At 42.0% G+C, this 17,673-nt stretch overlaps 1 protein-coding gene across 2 annotated transcripts; it reads right to left on the minus strand.

Moving 5' to 3' along the window:
* Positions 1-347: 347 nt before the first annotated feature.
* On the minus strand, positions 348-13,353 carry SCOC (short coiled-coil protein). 2 transcript variants are annotated; one of them, XM_027698871.1, is made up of 4 exons: positions 13,179-13,353; positions 3,387-3,461; positions 3,209-3,292; positions 348-2,644 (listed from the first exon to the last, which is right to left on the minus strand). In XM_027698871.1, exons 1-4 carry the CDS (start codon positions 13,240-13,242, stop codon positions 2,502-2,504), a joined length of 366 nt encoding a protein of 121 aa, XP_027554672.1. In that variant the 5' UTR covers positions 13,243-13,353; the 3' UTR covers positions 348-2,501. The 2 variants fall into 2 exon arrangements, with proteins under 2 accessions (XP_027554672.1, XP_027554673.1); XM_027698872.1 differs by having other exon boundaries at positions 1,952-2,644; positions 3,387-3,458; positions 13,179-13,311.
* Positions 13,354-17,673: the final 4,320 nt, after the last annotated feature.

Below are 17,673 nucleotides of genomic sequence, written 5' to 3' on the forward strand. Positions count from 1 at the left end.
CTTCCTGTATTCTAACTTGGCTTAAAGGCCTCCCACATGGAGAGGTGCAAGTTTTAGCTTTTTGGCTACACTGGATGCAGTCTACCAATCCTTTTTTCTTTAGCCAAAAAAGTATACAGAAATGTGAGATTCATGGCTGAAAACAGCAAGTCAGAAACTGAAACCTTACTGAAACTAGATTCATTAACGCAGGTTTAATCTTAATACTTGGTGATTTCATCTAGTCTTTCACACAGTTCAGCTATGTAGAAACCATTAAGATGATGGCAAACCCTACTACTTTTCCACCTTTCGACTACAGATAGCTGTGAGAAGTTTTAGGGTTTACAAATGTTAAAGCAAACTAATCAAGACAAATCAAAAGTTTTTATTTAGTGTAAAGTCAGAAATACAACATCTTTAAAATGCTCATAAGTTAAATGAAGGCCACAGTAGTGGGATGTCAAATCGCATAGAGATGAAAAAACTACTATATACACACTGATGGATAAAGTATCACTATCCAATCTACAATACAAACCCGGGATTTTAAGGTTACTTTATCTTGGGAAGTTGCTGAAGTCTAACAAGCGCATGCTCTGTTACCAGGTGAGCTCCTACAGTGCAGATGGAGATGGGCAGTGACGTGGCTTTAAAGCTACAATGGCTGTGATGCGATGCAACCTTTAGAAGTCAAGTGTTTGGTGTGACTTCTTTGTTTAATGCTCAAACTCTGTACTAACCATGTGATCTACTCTACCTGCTAGCATTAATTTAGAGTTCCAGTAGTGTGAGAGAGTAGTCCATAGAAGATTAAAAATCATTTTAGACGTTTACAAGAACCCCATGACACAAAGAGTATCACCCATTTGTGTCTTGGTGGGTAAAACATTTTTCATCATTTGGTTTCTTGACCCAGACTTGTAAACAGCCCTCAAGAGCAAACTATTAGTGCTTTTTTGGCAGTCTTTTGTCTTTGCTGACACTCCACTGAGCCCTGTAGAGCCATTTTAAATGGGGAGAAAAGGGAAACCTCACCTTTTGGAGGAGGGAACCTCACAACGTCAACTCACTCGAGACACAGGAGTGCTTAGCTGCCAAGAAACTTGAGGTTTGAGAGGGATTTATTCCACTATTCCATTGATTCATTCACAGCTAGGTTGAAAGAGATCCTTGAACTAGTGGTTTTTTTTAAAAGGTCAAGTACAATGGCTTAATTACTGAAGAGATACTCAGTTCTAGCTAACATCCATAAATAAGTCTGCAGTGCTGCTGTATGGCAAGATGAAACATGCAACAAAGTACTGATAAAACTTACATCGTTGTTTGTATTTCAGCTTCTGCTCTTCCATAATACTGATTATGCTGGATGTGCTGCCTCTATGGGAAGTGCTCAGACCCATAATCTGGGCTAAGCTCCCTTACAAAACCTGCTAACAGCCAAGCCAGTAAAACCAGCACCTTGGCACCAGGCACTGCTCAGAGCAGCATGGTTTTGAGAGGCAAAAGCCACCTTCGTTCCACTGCAGCCTTCTGCCTTACATGTTTTTATGCAGTGCCTCAAGAGACACTTCACAAGCTCAGGCTGTTGGGCAGCAAAACATCTGCTCTGAGGCCTGAAGCAAAGTTTGGCACTTCAGGAGGAAAGTAAAAGGTGGGAAGGAAAGAAGACTTCTCAGTTCCTCACTGCAGATTGTTCACAATGAGCACGAGGAACATTGCTGACCTTCTGTTTCTGAAAAGTTTACCGCTCAGGTTTTTACAAAACTCTTCATCACACAACTGAAAAACCTCAGGAGGATCATACGTTACGATGCGGTGCCTGACTCTTCTTCGAAGAAATGGGAAAGTGAAAATGGTTTCAAGTGTACATATTACAACACTCTGATACTGCATCAGTTTGGTATTTCCCTGATTAAGTTGCCCTGTTGCTCTTCCCTTTATCCTCCCCCTTCCCAAAAAATCTTAAGTGTTTTTCTGTATGCAAGCCCTACAAACAATGTCATACTGTTGTTACTTCACAGAAATGCTTAACTGGTTTATAGGTGGTGGTTTTAAGTTGCTTTGCAGAGCTATGAACAGTACTACACAGTAATTAAATATGTTTCATGTGAAAAAAGTGATGCAATTAGACTTTGAATATTTTTATCAAATAGGGCTTCAACACAATATTGTAACTTATTTTGCTAGTCAAGAACTCTACCCTAAGACCTCAAAGAGTGCCAACAGACCTTTGTTTAACCTCACAAACTGAATCCAATTTTTAACAAGATATGCTCATTTTTAAAACAAATATCAAAATTTAGTAATTATCTACACTACATTTGCACATTGCTTAATCTTAATACACAAACTTATGTCTCCTGTCCATGATAATGCTCTTAATTCTGTTTATCACCAAAGTTTATAATCTTTAAGTATCCAGTAAGCCACAAACTAAGGTATTTTAGCTCATGTAGCCTATGCCAGTTAAAACAAAAAAAGACAGCAGCAATACAACAGCATCATCTGTGAGTCAGCCCTTACTTCCTTTTGCTTTTTGTGTCAGTTGTTTGGAAAACACTAGACGCTGACATCAGATTTTCTATATACTGTCCAAGAACTTGGTTTTCTGATTTCAGTTTCAAGTTTTCTTCCTTAACAGCATCTACTCGTGCTGAGAGATCTGCGAAGGTGATATTATAAGAGAAGTATTAGACACTATTGCATGCAATAATTAATATGTTCTACGGGCCTATATCAGACATCACACCTTTAATGCAGGAAACGTTACCATAAGGTATTATGTTAACATAGTAATATACTAACATTCTGCTACTGAAGTTTTATCAAAAGCCCATTTTTCCTGTATTATTTTGTAGTAAAGTATTTGGATAAACTTCTTAAACATACTCCTAGTCTGTAACTTTATTATTTTCTTGAATTTTTGAATTAAGCTACTGCAAACTCAACTACTTGGAAACAGACTCAAAGATGTGCCTCAGCTCATAAGCAACAAATTAACTGTATCACCCCTCCTGCTCGATGTGTATTATGAGAGTCGAGCAAACACAATCCTGCATAAAGAGGAAGGAAAAAACCTAGTTCCAAGACCTTGCCTATGTACCTTCAACTGCTTTAAGTGACATACTTCTGGACACTGTCCCTAAGATAGGGCAGAGCAGTGAGGTTCTCTTCTTTTGCTTATTACTGTGTGCTTGTAAAAAATCTGATGTGTCAAGCTGCTAACCTTCAAGTGTGTGCTGCAGTTCCAAAACTTGATTAATAAGCCGTGTTTTTTCTTCTAATTCCACCTGATTCTCAGCCTCAACAGCTGCAATAAATCATGAGAGTTTTAGTGCAACCTCTGCAAACAGTTGGAAATTATATTAAGTAGAAAGAATAACAAGAACATTAAGAACTTATACCATCCATGTCGGCATTCATCATTGTAGAATGGGCTCTTTCCACTTTTGAAGAGCGTTTCCTTGAGAGATGCTCTGCTTAAAGAAAAGAACATGGAGGCAACTGTTAATGGAACTGCCTTTATATTTGGCTTTTAGGTGCGTTTTTCTAATTGGCGCTGAAAGGCCTGCACTTAAGCCTAAGGCAGAGGAACATTCCTTACCATTCTTTAATTATTTTTCCTAGGGCCTTATGTGGTACGTAACTATGGTTCTTCGAGTAACTATGCTTCTGTTTACAAAAATAACCGATCCGGATGCCTCTAACGCATAAGATATCGCCGTCCCAGTGATGTAATTGACGCCTTCTCAGCACCGATCATTCTGGAATTGGCTATTCCCGAACGCAGGAGCGGAAGGGCCCCGCTTTATCCCCCTCCACCCCCCTTCGCCGGTGCCCGGGCCCGCGGGACAGGCGTGCCGGCTCCAGGGCTCCGCGCATCCCCAATTCCCGGCCCCATCCCGGCCGTGCCCGGCGCCGCGGGAGCCGCAGCAGCGCCCGCGCTCGGGGGCCGGGGGGAGGCAGCGCCGCAGAGGGGCTGCCCCGCGGGAGGCACACGGCAGCGCCGCGGCCCTGCCCGCGCCCCCACTCACCCGCCCCTCCCTCCATCCATCCATCCGCACACCCACCCACCGTCCCGGCGCTCCCTCCCGACCTCCCGCCGCTCCGAACCTGCCGCCTCCCCGCGGGCTGCGCCCCGGCCCGGCCCGGCCCCGCTCCGCTCGCACCGCGCCTGCGCCGCGAGGGGGCGGGCACGGGGCGGGATGCGGGAAGGAAGGAGGGATGGATGGATGGATGCGGGGGGGGATGTTGGGGGGAGAGGGTGCCTTCCCGCGGCCGGGGTGGTGTGTCACTGTTTGTGCCTGCCTTACGGGTTGCCTGAGTCGCACCCGGCCCTTTCCCGTTAGATCCCACTGAGTTGCCAATAAGATAATGGAAGCAACTAGCAAGAACGCGCTTAAATTAAATTAAAGGAAGAATGTTTTCCACTGCGAGGGTGGTGAGGTACTGGAGCATCCTGAAGTTGCGGATGCCTCATCCCTGGCAGTGTTCAAGGACGAGGTTAGATGGAGCTTTGAGCGATGTGGTCCGGTGGAAGGTGTCCCCGCCCGTGGCAGTGGGGTTGGAACTGGATGATCTCTAAGGTCCCTTCCGACCCAAACCAGTCTGTGATTCTAAATAAATGTCAACATTAATTCGTTCTGTGCTCACACACTGCCGATGTTCAGAGCAGTGGTCCTCGGCAGCCAGTTGCTCTGCATAGTGTTCACAAGAAATCAAGAAAAGGCAGCTGTTCCCCGGTGGGTAACCCCTTCGGATTCTGGTAGGTTGGCAAAGCCCGAGGAAGGTCAGAGAAAACCGACGGTGTGTGTGGCTGCTGTGAACTCTCAGGTGCTCATGTGGAGCTCTGGGAGAGAGGACCCTCCCAGCTGGAATCCATCAGAGTTTACCTGTGCCAGTTCAGTCCCATGTACACCTGACTTAGCTGCTTCCAGTCTGGCAGATCAGCAAACCTTTTCCACAGCATTATCTGGATTAATTGTAATTTAGCTCCTTGCTTCCTTATGCACTGCATAACTTGTAGTACCTTTGTACCTTGTAGTTTGAACCATATGTTGCAGTGAAATATATCCATATTGTATCCCTAAATTGCAGGAATATATCTAGTTATAAATAAGTAATTCGATGCTATGCAGATACACAGGAAGATAAAGGCATTTGGGAAGTGAGCCCTCTACTGTATTTTTAAGTACACTTCAGAAAGTGTGTATTTCTAATATCCACATCTTCCGGCTGCCTCCACAGTATTACTATCACTGTGTGAATAACTTTTTTTAACCTTACAATCAGATAAATTCAGACTAGACTGAATGCTATTCAGGTTATGAATTACTGTAATTAGAGTCCTGCTGTCTGTCTGTACTGGAAAATTAGTCTGTTTTCAGTTCCATTAGCTAGTGTACTCAAAAGTATATCACCTTCTCTACAATGGCTGTTTTAAACACAGCAATTCTTATTCCTTGCAAGCAGTCCTCTCAGATGGTTGCTGGGCTTTAGGAGCTTGTTAGTAATTCTCCTTGATTGCTGTTTTTAAAATGACGAGTGCTTCTCACACTGTTTTGATCTTGCTTGCTGCACCAGCTGTGTGGCAAGCCTGGCAATCAACAGGTTCTCACAATTCTTTCTAACGAGACAGTCTCCAGCACTTCGATTAACAGGAGAAAAAAATATGGCCAGAGTCTGCAGGTTTACACGGATGGAGAGCTTGCTTGCCTGGTGAGGAACTTGCTGCGTTTTATACTGTGAGGCAGGGGGGAATATTGCAGACTTATCTGGGGAAAGGCACCTCTCTACTGCAGAAATTCCACTTTTCTTGCTGTATTATTTTCTTGCTGTATATTGTATTATTGTCTAAACTGTCCCAAAATGAGCAAAGTGGGAAGATCCTTGATGTTAAATTACAGGACAGAATGGAAATTAGATATATTGGCTCCTATGCTATTGTAGCCAAAACAGAAATAATTTCAAGAGCTGCTAGTTTACCTACTGGTTCCTCTTTGGTACCTCTACCATTGAAGGTTCATTCTACTTTGTGTGGTTGTGGTTTCTGACCTGTAGTGTTTTCTTTTGATTCTTAACTCTAATATTTGAGCATGAGCACCAGGATGAAACTCCTTTTCAGAAGTTAACCTATATGAGAGGTTTTTTGGTTTTCCTTTAGAGAAAATTGTCTTTTTTCTGAGCCTCCACTGTCAGCATTGCAGAGAGCAGATGGTGTTTTTAGTCTAGAGAGTGCTATGTGTTACTGGGTTAGTGTTAAACAGTTGCACAGAAGCTTCCTTGGGTTTGTACTGCAGTAAACTCAGACATGCTGGATCTCACACAGTGCATCTTCCTACTCTGAGTGCTTAGTATGAATCCCTTTTCCTTAATAGATAAGATTGTGCAGCTGCCATGTGCTCTTTGGCCCCAACATTTAGAAACTGTTTTTCTTTGTGACCTGGCTGTGTCTCAAATCCTTGTTGTGGAAAGACTGATGCACGTTGCCCTATTTCTTTCCCTATCCTTCATCTCCTGTTTCCCAGGGAAGTATATTGAAGTGCAGGGGCAGCAGGGAGCAACTCTACTGTGCACAACCCTGGTCTGCACAGTCCAGGGGCCAAAACTGTTGGATTGATACTGGTGGGTGCAAATTCCACAGAGAGGATGCCTAGATCATCCTGTGTTCCCTTAAAAAGGTTTGCATTCCTAACTCTCCCTTATTTTCTGGTGCAAAGAAATCAATTCCAGGATTCTAAATATCCCATGCATTAGCAGTTTTAAACAAACAAACATCAAAAAACACACGTAAAAAAACCTTGAAACACAAAGCAAAACACACCCAAACCTAATACACTACAGAAAAAAAGGCCCACATCCCAAAGTATTCTTTCACGAGAAATCAACCAAAACAAGAGAAGTTTAAAGTATCACATGACTTACCTATTGGTTTTTCAAATATCTTACCTCACCTCACCTGTCTTGCTCTCTGGGTAACATGGTATCAGTTAAATTTTTTATCCTCTTTAAATTTCAAGATTTAGGCATTTAGAGGATAACCAAAACAATCAGGTACCTTTTATAATGCAGAATTTGCCCTAGGGAAGGCACAGCTATGCATAGTACTACACCAAGTTGTGAGGGAGTGTTGATCTGCTGGAGGGTAAGAAGGCTTTGCAGAGTTGAAGGGCTGAGACCAACAGTATGAGGTCCAACAAGGCCAAGTGCTGAGTCCTGCACTTCGGCCACAACAACCCCCTGCAGTGCTACAGGCTGGGGGAAGAGTGGCTGAAAAGTGGCCCAGTGGAAAAGCATGTGGGAGTGCTGGTCCACAGCTGGCTGGACATGAGCCAGTGTGTGCCCAGGTGGCCAAGAAGGCCAATGGCATCCTGGTCTGTATCAGAAATAGTGTGACCAGCAGGACCACAGTGATTGTCCCCCTGTAGTTGGCACTGGTGAGGCCACACACCAAGTGCTGTGTCCAGTTTGGGTTCCTCGCTACAACAAAAACGTTGAGGTGCTGGAGCATGTCCAGAGAAGGGCAAGGGAGCTGGGGAAGGGTCTGGAGCATGAGTCCTATGAGAAGTGGTTGAAGGAGCTGGGGTTGTTTAGCCTGGAGAAAAGGAGGCTCACGGGAGACCTCATCACTCTCTACAACTACCTGAAAGGAGGTTGTAGCAAGGTGGGTGTTGACCTCTTCTCCCAGGTAACTAGGGGTAAGAGGAGAGGGCATAGCCTCAAGCTGCGCCAGGGTAGGTTCAAGTGGGACATCAGAAGGGATTCCTTCATAGAAAGGGTTGTATAACATTGGAACGGGCTGCCCAGGGAGATGGTGGTGTCATCATCCCTGGGAGTGTTCAAGAAACGATTGGACATGGCACTCATGTCATGGTCTAGTTGACAAGGTGATAGTCGGTCAAAGGTTGGATGATCTCAGAGGTCTTTTCCAACCTAATTGATTCTTTGACATCTGTACAGTAACCAAATAGTAACCCCAAATAGTGGGGTGTGCTTGGTGTCCCCTTTGGTTGGGGGTGGCCAATTCAAGCCCTTGTATAACAATTCTTGCTTTTATCAGCCTGTAGTATTTTGTTCACTCTTGTGTTAGAAAGTGTTATGTCTTTGTTCTGTAAGTTGTTAGATGGCAAGTTTTGCCTGAGGACCATTCCCAGGAGAACCTGAAACAATCCTTCCGAAGTCTGCCATCTGTTTGAGAGGGATCTGGCAGCACTTGCTTCACTATGGTTTCCCCACTGACTGAGAGGGGCAAAAATAATGAGGTTAATACTAATTATATGTAACTGTGAGCAAACTGGCCATCTTTGCTATGTGGCTGTTTACTTTGAGTCTTTGGAATATGCAGCACAAGGCTGAGAGATGGAGCACAACCTGTGTTCACAGAGCTTTTTTTTATTGGTTTTGTTTGCAAACTTAGTGCTCTCTAATTTGGAGAACATACACCTTACTAAAAAAAATAATAATAATATTCCCAAACACTGGAAATTGTTTTCTTCTGTGGAGCAGCGTAACAACATTCCAATAGCACTGTGCAGTTTAAAAGAAGAAATGAGAGTATTCTCTTTGTTACTAGAAATACTTGAACACTGCTAGATTACTTGCTTCAGGTGAGTGGATTTTCTCACTGAAGAGTTATAAAGAGAACTCGTAAGTTATAGTGCTGTATCAGAGCTCCTGAAGTCAAAACTGACTTGAATGTAACTAAGAAGAGGTGCTAAACCCTTTCTTTATTACTAATTTGTTTTATATTTTCTAAGGCATTTGGTTAAAGCAGAGGAGGCATTCATAATATTGTCATTATATTAAATTTATAGGAACAATACATTTCACTTCACAAATGCAATTATCTCTACCTGCTTGTACCGTAAGTTCCAGTTAGATTTTCTAAAACTAACTGATGCCGCTGGCAAAAGGAATTATTTTATTCAGTTTTACTGAAAGAGCATTTTTTTTCCTTAAAATGCAACCATCTCCCCAGGACGCAAAGCATCATTAACAGTTTACCTGAGTACACGTACACATATGGTTACTAATGGAGAGGAGAGGAGAGGATTTTATTGCTCTGGACTCAGACTAAGCCGTTGCTGCTAATGACAAATGTTTTCTGACTTTCTCTTTCTAAAACTCTGGTGTACATCTTGTTTTTCTCCATGGCACACAGTGCAAACCAACAAGCCTTTGACTTCCTTTTTGGCAACGTTACAGGCACCAGAGGCGCCTGCGTAAGCTGACTGATGACAGAGGTTTTGCTGTTCCCCACTACAATAGAAATGTATTCTCCTCTCCTCTAACTGAGGAAGGCATTGTACATATTTCTGAGATGAGTTTGCTATTTGAACTGTACTGTTTCCTCCTTTGGCTACTTATTGCCACAAAGAAAAAGACAAAAAGGAACACAGATGGCTTAATCCTTTTTCCCTGCAATGCTGACTTGTAGGACCCTTTACCTCAAATCTTCATGGTTTTGTTTCTCTGCAGAAATAACAGACTCTGAGGTGGTTTTTTTCATGTAATGTTGCTTTACACCCAAGTTCTCTGCAATTCTTGTTACTTTTTCAGAATAACCTCAAAAGGCTTTTGTAGCCTTGTGCACTTCCTTGTGCAAATTTCCAATTAGGCACTTCTGTCAAATGCAGAATTTGAGTATTTCTTAGTTTGTGCTTTTTCCAACCTAATCAAATGACACAAAACAAGCAACTACTTTGGCTTACATTGTTCTAACTCTTGTCTGTGTCCTTTGTTATTGTGCTTATTTTGGTTTTGCCTTAGGTCCTGAGTGAGAATGGGACCTCATCAGATGACATAACCTGTGAGCACACAGTTGGGATAAAAAAATGCAGTCTCTTTAGAAAGTCTACAAAAGGCAAGCCTCAGAAAGTGATATTTTTTCTTTACCCCTGAAGAGGCCTGCCTTCATATAGCTATATATAGCTGTATAGTCTACATATAGGTGCATCCCATCCTTTGCAAGATTGAGCATGAGTGCAAATGTTCTTGTTTCTACTCTGACTCCACAAAACCCCATTTTTAAACAGACTGAGGAACTGGACCCTTTGCAGCTCTAGGCTGTGAATACCAACATATATGATATAACACTGTCCTGTTAACAATATGATCCTCTGTGTAATCATTGGCTATAAGTTTGCCACCAGATTTTGTGGAAGTATATTTAGAAAGGTTCCATAAAGCTTTTACTGATAACCTATTAAGATGAAAAACTATTTTGTCTTTCTATAAGTTAGGCCCAAACATTTTGGGGTTTATGTCTGCTTTTAAAAGGATGGGTTTACATGAGAAATGTGGTCATTAATGTTGGCTTTCTGTAGACTATTTGGGAAAAAGAGTATGATAATTTCTAGGTACTTTACAAAAAGGAAAGAGTGCCTTGATTTACTTATTCGGTGTTGATCAGAAGTACAATAAAGAATTTTTTGCAGCTGTTGGACATCATCTCACTGTTTTGTTTTACTTCTGGTTTAATTTCCTCAGTGCTTTTGTTTGGGTAGGTCATGTTTTGAGGGAACTTTATCTAGTGCTATGAGTTTCTAAATTAAAAGGTATTTCTTTCATTAAAGGTGAAAATATTTTCACAAATACGGTTAGCAAAAGCTTTCCTTGATTTCATGCACTGTTGATACTGCTATTAAAATACTTATCGAGGAGTTTCTGTCTTGCTACCATTTTGTCTTTGTCTTGATTTACATGGAAGTGTTTCATTTATGATACCTGCATACTTAACAAATAGAGAAATATTGCTGTTTTGAAAGAGCAGTGGCTATTAAATATTCATGCATTGCACTCGGTTAATCAGGCTCAGTAACCCCTGTTGCTTTGACACAATGGCTTTTCACTGTACTAAGGAAACTTTGATATGAAGGCTGTATTCTGATTATGCGTCAGATTGTACATATGCAGCATGTTGTTCTGCTTGTCTGTTTAGTATCTTTTCCAGTATGTTTTAAGAAACAGAGGGGAAACCTTATGCAATAACAAATGTGCTCAAGTTGCATGTAAATCATTATCATTCTCAGACAAAGTCCACTTATGATCTAGATACTGCAAGCCTGGTTCCTGTATTCCATGCTTGAACTTGCTGTTTTCCATCCTAAGAAATCTTTTTCGTCTCTCTCACTGTGTAGATTTTTAGCTTCCCTGCTCTTCTGGAATTGATGTTCTTCTCCAGCCTTACAGTTACAGCTCTAAGGGCCACCCCACTCTGCTTGTTAGCTTCAATGCCCTAGAGTTACTGTAATTAGTCTTAACTTCAGCTGGGAGAGATGATGAAGATTGTTTCCTACAAAGTCTATCATAGTCTCTTCCTATTATAGGTTAGGGATTTTCTCATACCTTTCTAACCTCCAGGTGTTGCCATCTGGCAGAAGAAATGGACCCAGGTTATTGTGTTCACCATGAAACTTACTGTATTTACCCTCTGTGCCTTCAAGCTATAAGCCTGCCTGAAAATGTCACTTATTTTCAGTTATTCTGATTTTACTTCTGCTTTCTGAGTGAATGTCCCCACCTCCTCACTACTAGGGGAAAAGCTGTAACATTGGTAGCAGATCTTGAGTAAAGATGCCTTGTTTATGGTCCTCTGTGTTGTGGACATGAGTTTTCTTTGACCTTGGGTGTGTTACTGCAGTTGAGAGTCTGGTAAATTTGAGGTGCTCAGTTTCTGAGGTGCAGTAAAGTCCTATTTACCCTGTTGCTGAGCAGCCACGTTTTATAGCAGTGACATCTTTGGTACCCACTGTCAGTAGGTGCTTCAATGAGAGAGTTTTTAACCTTGTGCCTCTGTTTTCTCATGGGTATTACCATTTTCCAAGCTGCAAGGGTGCTGAGGTTAGAGCAGTAAAGGAGGCTGGTGGGTGTTTGCCTTCTAAAGGAAGCGACTTGACTTCTGAAAGACTAAGCAAGCTGTATGGCAAAACCACCCACCTGTGAGACAGGGCAGATTCAAACATATCCTGTGTTATGGAGTCATCCCTAACTCAGATGGAGTTTTACAAATCAGTTCTGGATGTTTTGCAAGGACAAGACAATCTTGTCACTGAATGCTGCCCCTCATTTGTTCTTGAGGCGTTACCAGCTGCGCAGCAAGTCACGAAACAGCGTCTCTCTCATAGGATACCTTTTCCCTACTTTTCTATACCCTGCTACAGGAAAAGAGTGAGATTCACTGTCAGGAGAACCCTTCATTATCGCACAGCTTGGACCAAGGTCTGCCAAATTGTCTTCTTGTGAATAGTTCAGGTCAACCACATCTTGATGTCATTAGGCTATATTCTGTATAAATGAAGTGCTTTCAAATATCCAACTCAGCACCATCACACTAATATTGAATTGCTAGAAATTTGTGTTCTAAAAATAAAATCAACTCAATTTTTTTGTTTTGTTTTGTTTTTTATATAGGAGGTAAATATAGCATGCACAATAACATTCTTTATGCTAAAAAAAAAAGAGAGGGTGGGGAGGGAATAGGACTCGTATTATTCATAAATAAGCCCTCCTAGCTCCTGTAAATTAGCACAGCTCTATGTCAGCCATGCTGATGTGATCAAGTTGATACTCTGGCCACACCTTTCTAAATAATTTATTATCAATTCATATTAACTTACTTCATTTTTCCAGTATGTAGAACTGTCCTACTTCCTCTTCCAAGTAATTTTTATTCCGTAAGTTGGGTGGGGGAGGGGGAGGCAGTCTTTGTAGTTTCTTTTAAAACAATTAAATGCTTAATAGTGGAAATTTAAATTATCAGCTTGTTTCCATTACTAATTAATTTGCAACACTTCTTGTGAGCTCTCACGAGAGCATGTCAAAGAGGTTATTGTTCTGTATTCAGGAGGAAACACCAGCATTATCTGTATTTTATTTGATAGTAGTAACTATTGAGTTAACCATTCTGTAACACTGTCCCTCTAAAAAGTGAAAGGCTCTATGTGCTCAGTTGATGAATGTATATTACTGTATGTTAATATGTGAAAACTGTGGTACCCTCCATACCCCCAAAATCTCAATTCTTAACAAATCACAAGGCTTATTCAACCACACAACTAAAAAAAGTTTATGTGAAGGCATTTGCTAAAAGTACATTGTACCCAGTAATCACGATCTACGCATTTGTCTGCTCACACAGTGCTGTTATTAAGCCCATGGATTCTGCATTGTATCAGTAGAGTACTGCAGTTTCTTACCTGAATCATCTGCCAAAGGAATGTTGGTGAAAGTGCCATCCTCCTCATCCAAAGGTAACTCCATTTTGCTGCCTTTTTCCAAAGTTTTTGAGCTGTGTGTTAAGCATGGCAGTTGTTAGCCATTTCTGAGAGCACACGTGACTTCTCTGGTTCAATCTTTAATGAGTCCAACACACAGGTGTTGTTGTGTACTGTTGGCAGCTGCACACGACTTACTTGATGTGGTGTCTCCTCTGAACCTTGAGCTCTTTTCCGGAAATTGTTAAGCTGGAAGGTGTCTGAGTTCTAACTGCTTTGTCAGACATGTGCTGAGCAAACACTGTTATAACATGTTCTTTCTGTAAAAGAACTGTGTATCCACCCTGGCTGGCTTTTTGTTATTGTTGTTCTTTATTTTTTCTAGGGGTGTGTGTGGAGTTTTGTTGGAGGGGTTTTTGATAGAGAAAAGAAAGGAGATAAGTTAGTGTTCAAAAAATGTTGCTTACAGTCCAAGAAAATGCAGTGAACACACTTGGGAGCAACAAATTAAAAATATAATCTTCGAATACTTAGGAAATTGAGTGATTTTTTTTACATGAACAGTTACATCAAAACCAATCAGGTAAAGTGAACAAGTGAAGTTATATAAGTGAGCATCCCATGCTCCATGATGGCAGACAGGAGGAAGGAAGAGAAATCAAGTTCACAGAAGACCCCACTTTAGTCATCTTGTTTTGCTCCTGAAAGAATGTTGAACATAGTTTGAGCACATAAACTAGAAGTTTTCTGAATTTACAGTTTGCCTTTCACACTTTCGGGTGTAATCTTGATTTGGACTCCTGAGACAGCTTCTAGGTACAAAGAAAATGCATGAAACTTTGCAGGACAAAGGGCCTAAGATATAGAATCACAGAATGATATAAGTTGGAAAAGACCTCTGAGATCATCGAGTCCAACCTTTGACTGATCACCACCTGGTCAGAGTGACCACGGCACTAAGTCCAGTTGTTTTCTGAACACCTCCAAGGACTGTGATTCCACCACCACCCTGGGCAGTCCATTCCAATGTTTAACAATCCTTTCTGAGAAGAAATTCCTCCTGATTCTATATCATCCATAACATGCCCAGATTTAAACCTATCAACTACATACCTATGTATGTATGTATATACACATATAACTACACAAACAAAAATATTATTTCAGTAGTTACTGACCATCCCCCTAAGATGCTTGTTGAATTCCTGTTGTCCATGACTGGTGTAAGTGGAGTGGTCCATACTCATTTCTCCATGGTGTGTACAGTATACAATGGCAGTGTCATATAGCAAACAGTATTGTATATGCAATTCAGCATCACAGGCTGTTCTCACCCAAAATCAGGTCCCCTTGAGGTACACGTCGCGTTTCCGTGTCCCTCTGCACTTCCCACCAAGTGCACCCAGGTCCTTGAGCAAAAACAATCCCATGGATGGGTTTGCCTTTGCTTGAGACAGGACTAATCCAGACTGTCTTTCCTAACATATTCCTCACATGCACCATGGGGACTTTTTCTCCATCTGTGGTATGTAAGGGTTCTGACTGGGCAGGGACAGCTTGATTGGGAGAGCCTTTGGTGTTAACTAACCACATGGACTCTGCTAAATATAGATCCCAGTGTTTGAAGGTCCCACTGTTCATTGCCTTCACTGTGGCTTTTAATGTCCATTGCACTGTTCAATTTTCCCAGAGGCTGGTGCATGACAGGGAATATGATACACCCAGCCAATACTGTGCTCTCTGGCCCAGGTGTTTATGAGGATATTCTTGAAATGAGTCCCACTCTCGGACTCTATTCTCTCTGGAGCGTCATATCGCCACAGGAATTGCTTTTCAAGGCCCAAGATGGCTTTCAGCTCTGCCACCTGACTTGGTCCACCTTATCCCTCAATGGCTTCTGCAGATCACTGCATGGGACTCCATATGGCAGCTTTCCATGTTCAATTAGTCCCTACGATGCAACAGGAGCCATAAGTGAAGAGAGCATGTTGCCTTTCATTTTCTGGTAGCTGATTATATGGTGAGGCTTTCTCAGCATGTGTCCCCTGCTCCTCTTCAGATGATAGACCAAAATATTCACCTTCAGGCTGGTTCATGATGATCTCCAAGAGGCTCCAGGAAGGACCATTCTCCCTGGCTGTGGTGCAGAACGCGTTTTCTACATCCTCTCCTGTCCTGACTGGCCCAAGGGCTACTGCATGAACAATCTCTGGTTTGATCTGTTCAAAAACTTATTGTTCACAAGGCAGAGAGGGTTTACAATCTGACTGTACTCTGGGATGTGCAGCCTCCAAAAACCCACATCACCTAGGAAATCCTGTGTTTCTTTCTTGCTGGTCAGTGGAGACATAGCTGCTATTTTGTTAACCACATCCATTGGGATCTGGCAGCATCTGTCTTGCCACTTTACTCCTGGGAACTGAATTTCCTGGGCAGGTCCCTTGACCTTACTTTGTTTAACCCCCAGGTCTTTTTCCGCTGGGCAGCTTTCCCTCCACGCTTCCCCCCAGCCTGTAGCACTACATGGCATTGTTGTGGCCAAAGTGTAAGACTCAGCACTTGGCCTTGTTGAACATCATACAATTGCCCTCAGCCCATCAATCCAGCCTGTCAAGCAGATCAACACTCTCATCCAACTTGGTGTTGTCTGCAAACTTACTCAGGGTGCACTAAATCCCCTCGTCCAGATCATCAGTAAAGATATTAAACAGGACTGGGTTCCATACTGAGCCCTAGGGAGCACCATGAGGCAATGGCCACCAACTGGATGTGGCACGATTCACCACCACTCTATTGACACTATGTGTTGGAATTGGTGCAGGAATTATAATGGAATGCTGCTATTTAGTTTTTTTCTTCTGATCTTTTGACTGCATGGCTTCATTTTAGCTTTATTGCTGGTGTCAGTGACATTACTGACAGCTGCCTTCAGAGATAATTGAAAAGCAAGCATATCTTGCATTTTCAGAACTGTGTTGAGTTACTCATTTTTGCTTCATATTGATCAGAAACAGTTCAAAATTTACCTTACTGGTTTTGAGGTGTCCTGAGTAGGGCCAGGAGTTGGACTTGATGATCCCGATGGGTCCGTTTCAACTCAGTGTATTCTATGATTCCATGATTCTTGAGTAGTCTGTGTGAAGAGACCTACTGGATTAATTACAGATCCTTGAGTATCACAAGGCAGTTCTGGATCAGTTTTGTTTTTCCTTTTTTTAGTGATGCAGCAGCATTCTTCAAAGCTCTCATGATGATGATAAAGCTAGAAGACATTTTGATCTTTTGTCCTTATTATGTCTTTTATTGTTCTCAGGCATGTTAAGTACAGCAGAAGCATTTAAGCAACTCAGGTTGGAAGGGCAGATTCTAAAAACATATGCAATTATATAATCTGTTAATCTGTTACCTCTAAATTTTGTAAAATCATATGCCTGTGGAACCTAAGGGTTGCATCTTGTCTGAACTGTGTAGCCCTCATCTAAAAGATTTAATTAATTTCTTGAGCCTGTGTCAATATTGTTCTACTGTATTGGCCGTGCGGGTACCCTCTGGTAGATACAATTTCCATGTAAATTATTTGCTGGTTTTAGACAGCCTGTCACAGTAGCCTAGTGAATATGGATGTTGTGCAGTTGTTATTCATGTCTAGGTGAAAGGCATTAGCAAAAGTGTTGCAGAGTAAAAGCTGTACTTTAATAAGAGCCAGTAAGAAGGACTCCTCAGGGTGAAGGAGAAGATGATTCAGGGAGGAGTTTGGCTGCCTCCTGTGAGAGATACCAGTCCCTGCAATTTGTGGAGTCAGGCTCTTGGTTTTGTGCCAAGTGCATTCCACTCCATGTGGCACCAAGGAGCAGGTTACCTCAGGAGTTATTTGTCCTGCCTTAGAGAGTCAAGACTCCAAGGCTCAAAAATAAGGCTGCTCTGCAAGTGTTTCAGAGCTCATTAAAGTTCCCTTTGAAAGAAAGGCCTTTGAACAGATTGCTTGTTCGCTTCATTTCCTCAATCAATGCCTCTGCCTCTGAAGAAGGAGGGAGCAGAAGGTACAGATACATGTGTTTGGGTGCATGTATCTAGCTGTGTTCACATGTATGACAACAAAGACCAATGTGGAACTCAGGAGCTCCACAGTTTTACAGAAGCCCTTTGCTTTCCATGAGGACCAGGAAAACAGGTTTGTGGGAGACCTATACAGCTTGCTCGTGGAAGTGGAGACTCATTTACCAGCTGAGAGAGGGATGGGGTTCAAAAGGAGTCTACAGATGTGATCTTATTTCTTTCTTGCCCAAAAGATTCTTTATGTTTAAACATACAGCTGGGTTCTATAATTTTAAAGGCACTGGTAGAATTATATCCACAGTTCATTTGGTTTTATGAGTGCTATGGTGAGAAACATTTTCTTTGGTGGTGGCCTGATATTTCATTAGTGAAACAATGTCTTTGGACAGGAGGTGCCATGTTAATGTGAAGTAGAAGTAGC

Source organism: Neopelma chrysocephalum, unplaced genomic scaffold (genome assembly GCF_003984885.1).
Source record: "Neopelma chrysocephalum unplaced genomic scaffold, ASM398488v2 Primary Assembly neopelma1_133, whole genome shotgun sequence".
Lineage (NCBI taxonomy): Eukaryota > Metazoa > Chordata > Aves > Passeriformes > Pipridae > Neopelma > Neopelma chrysocephalum.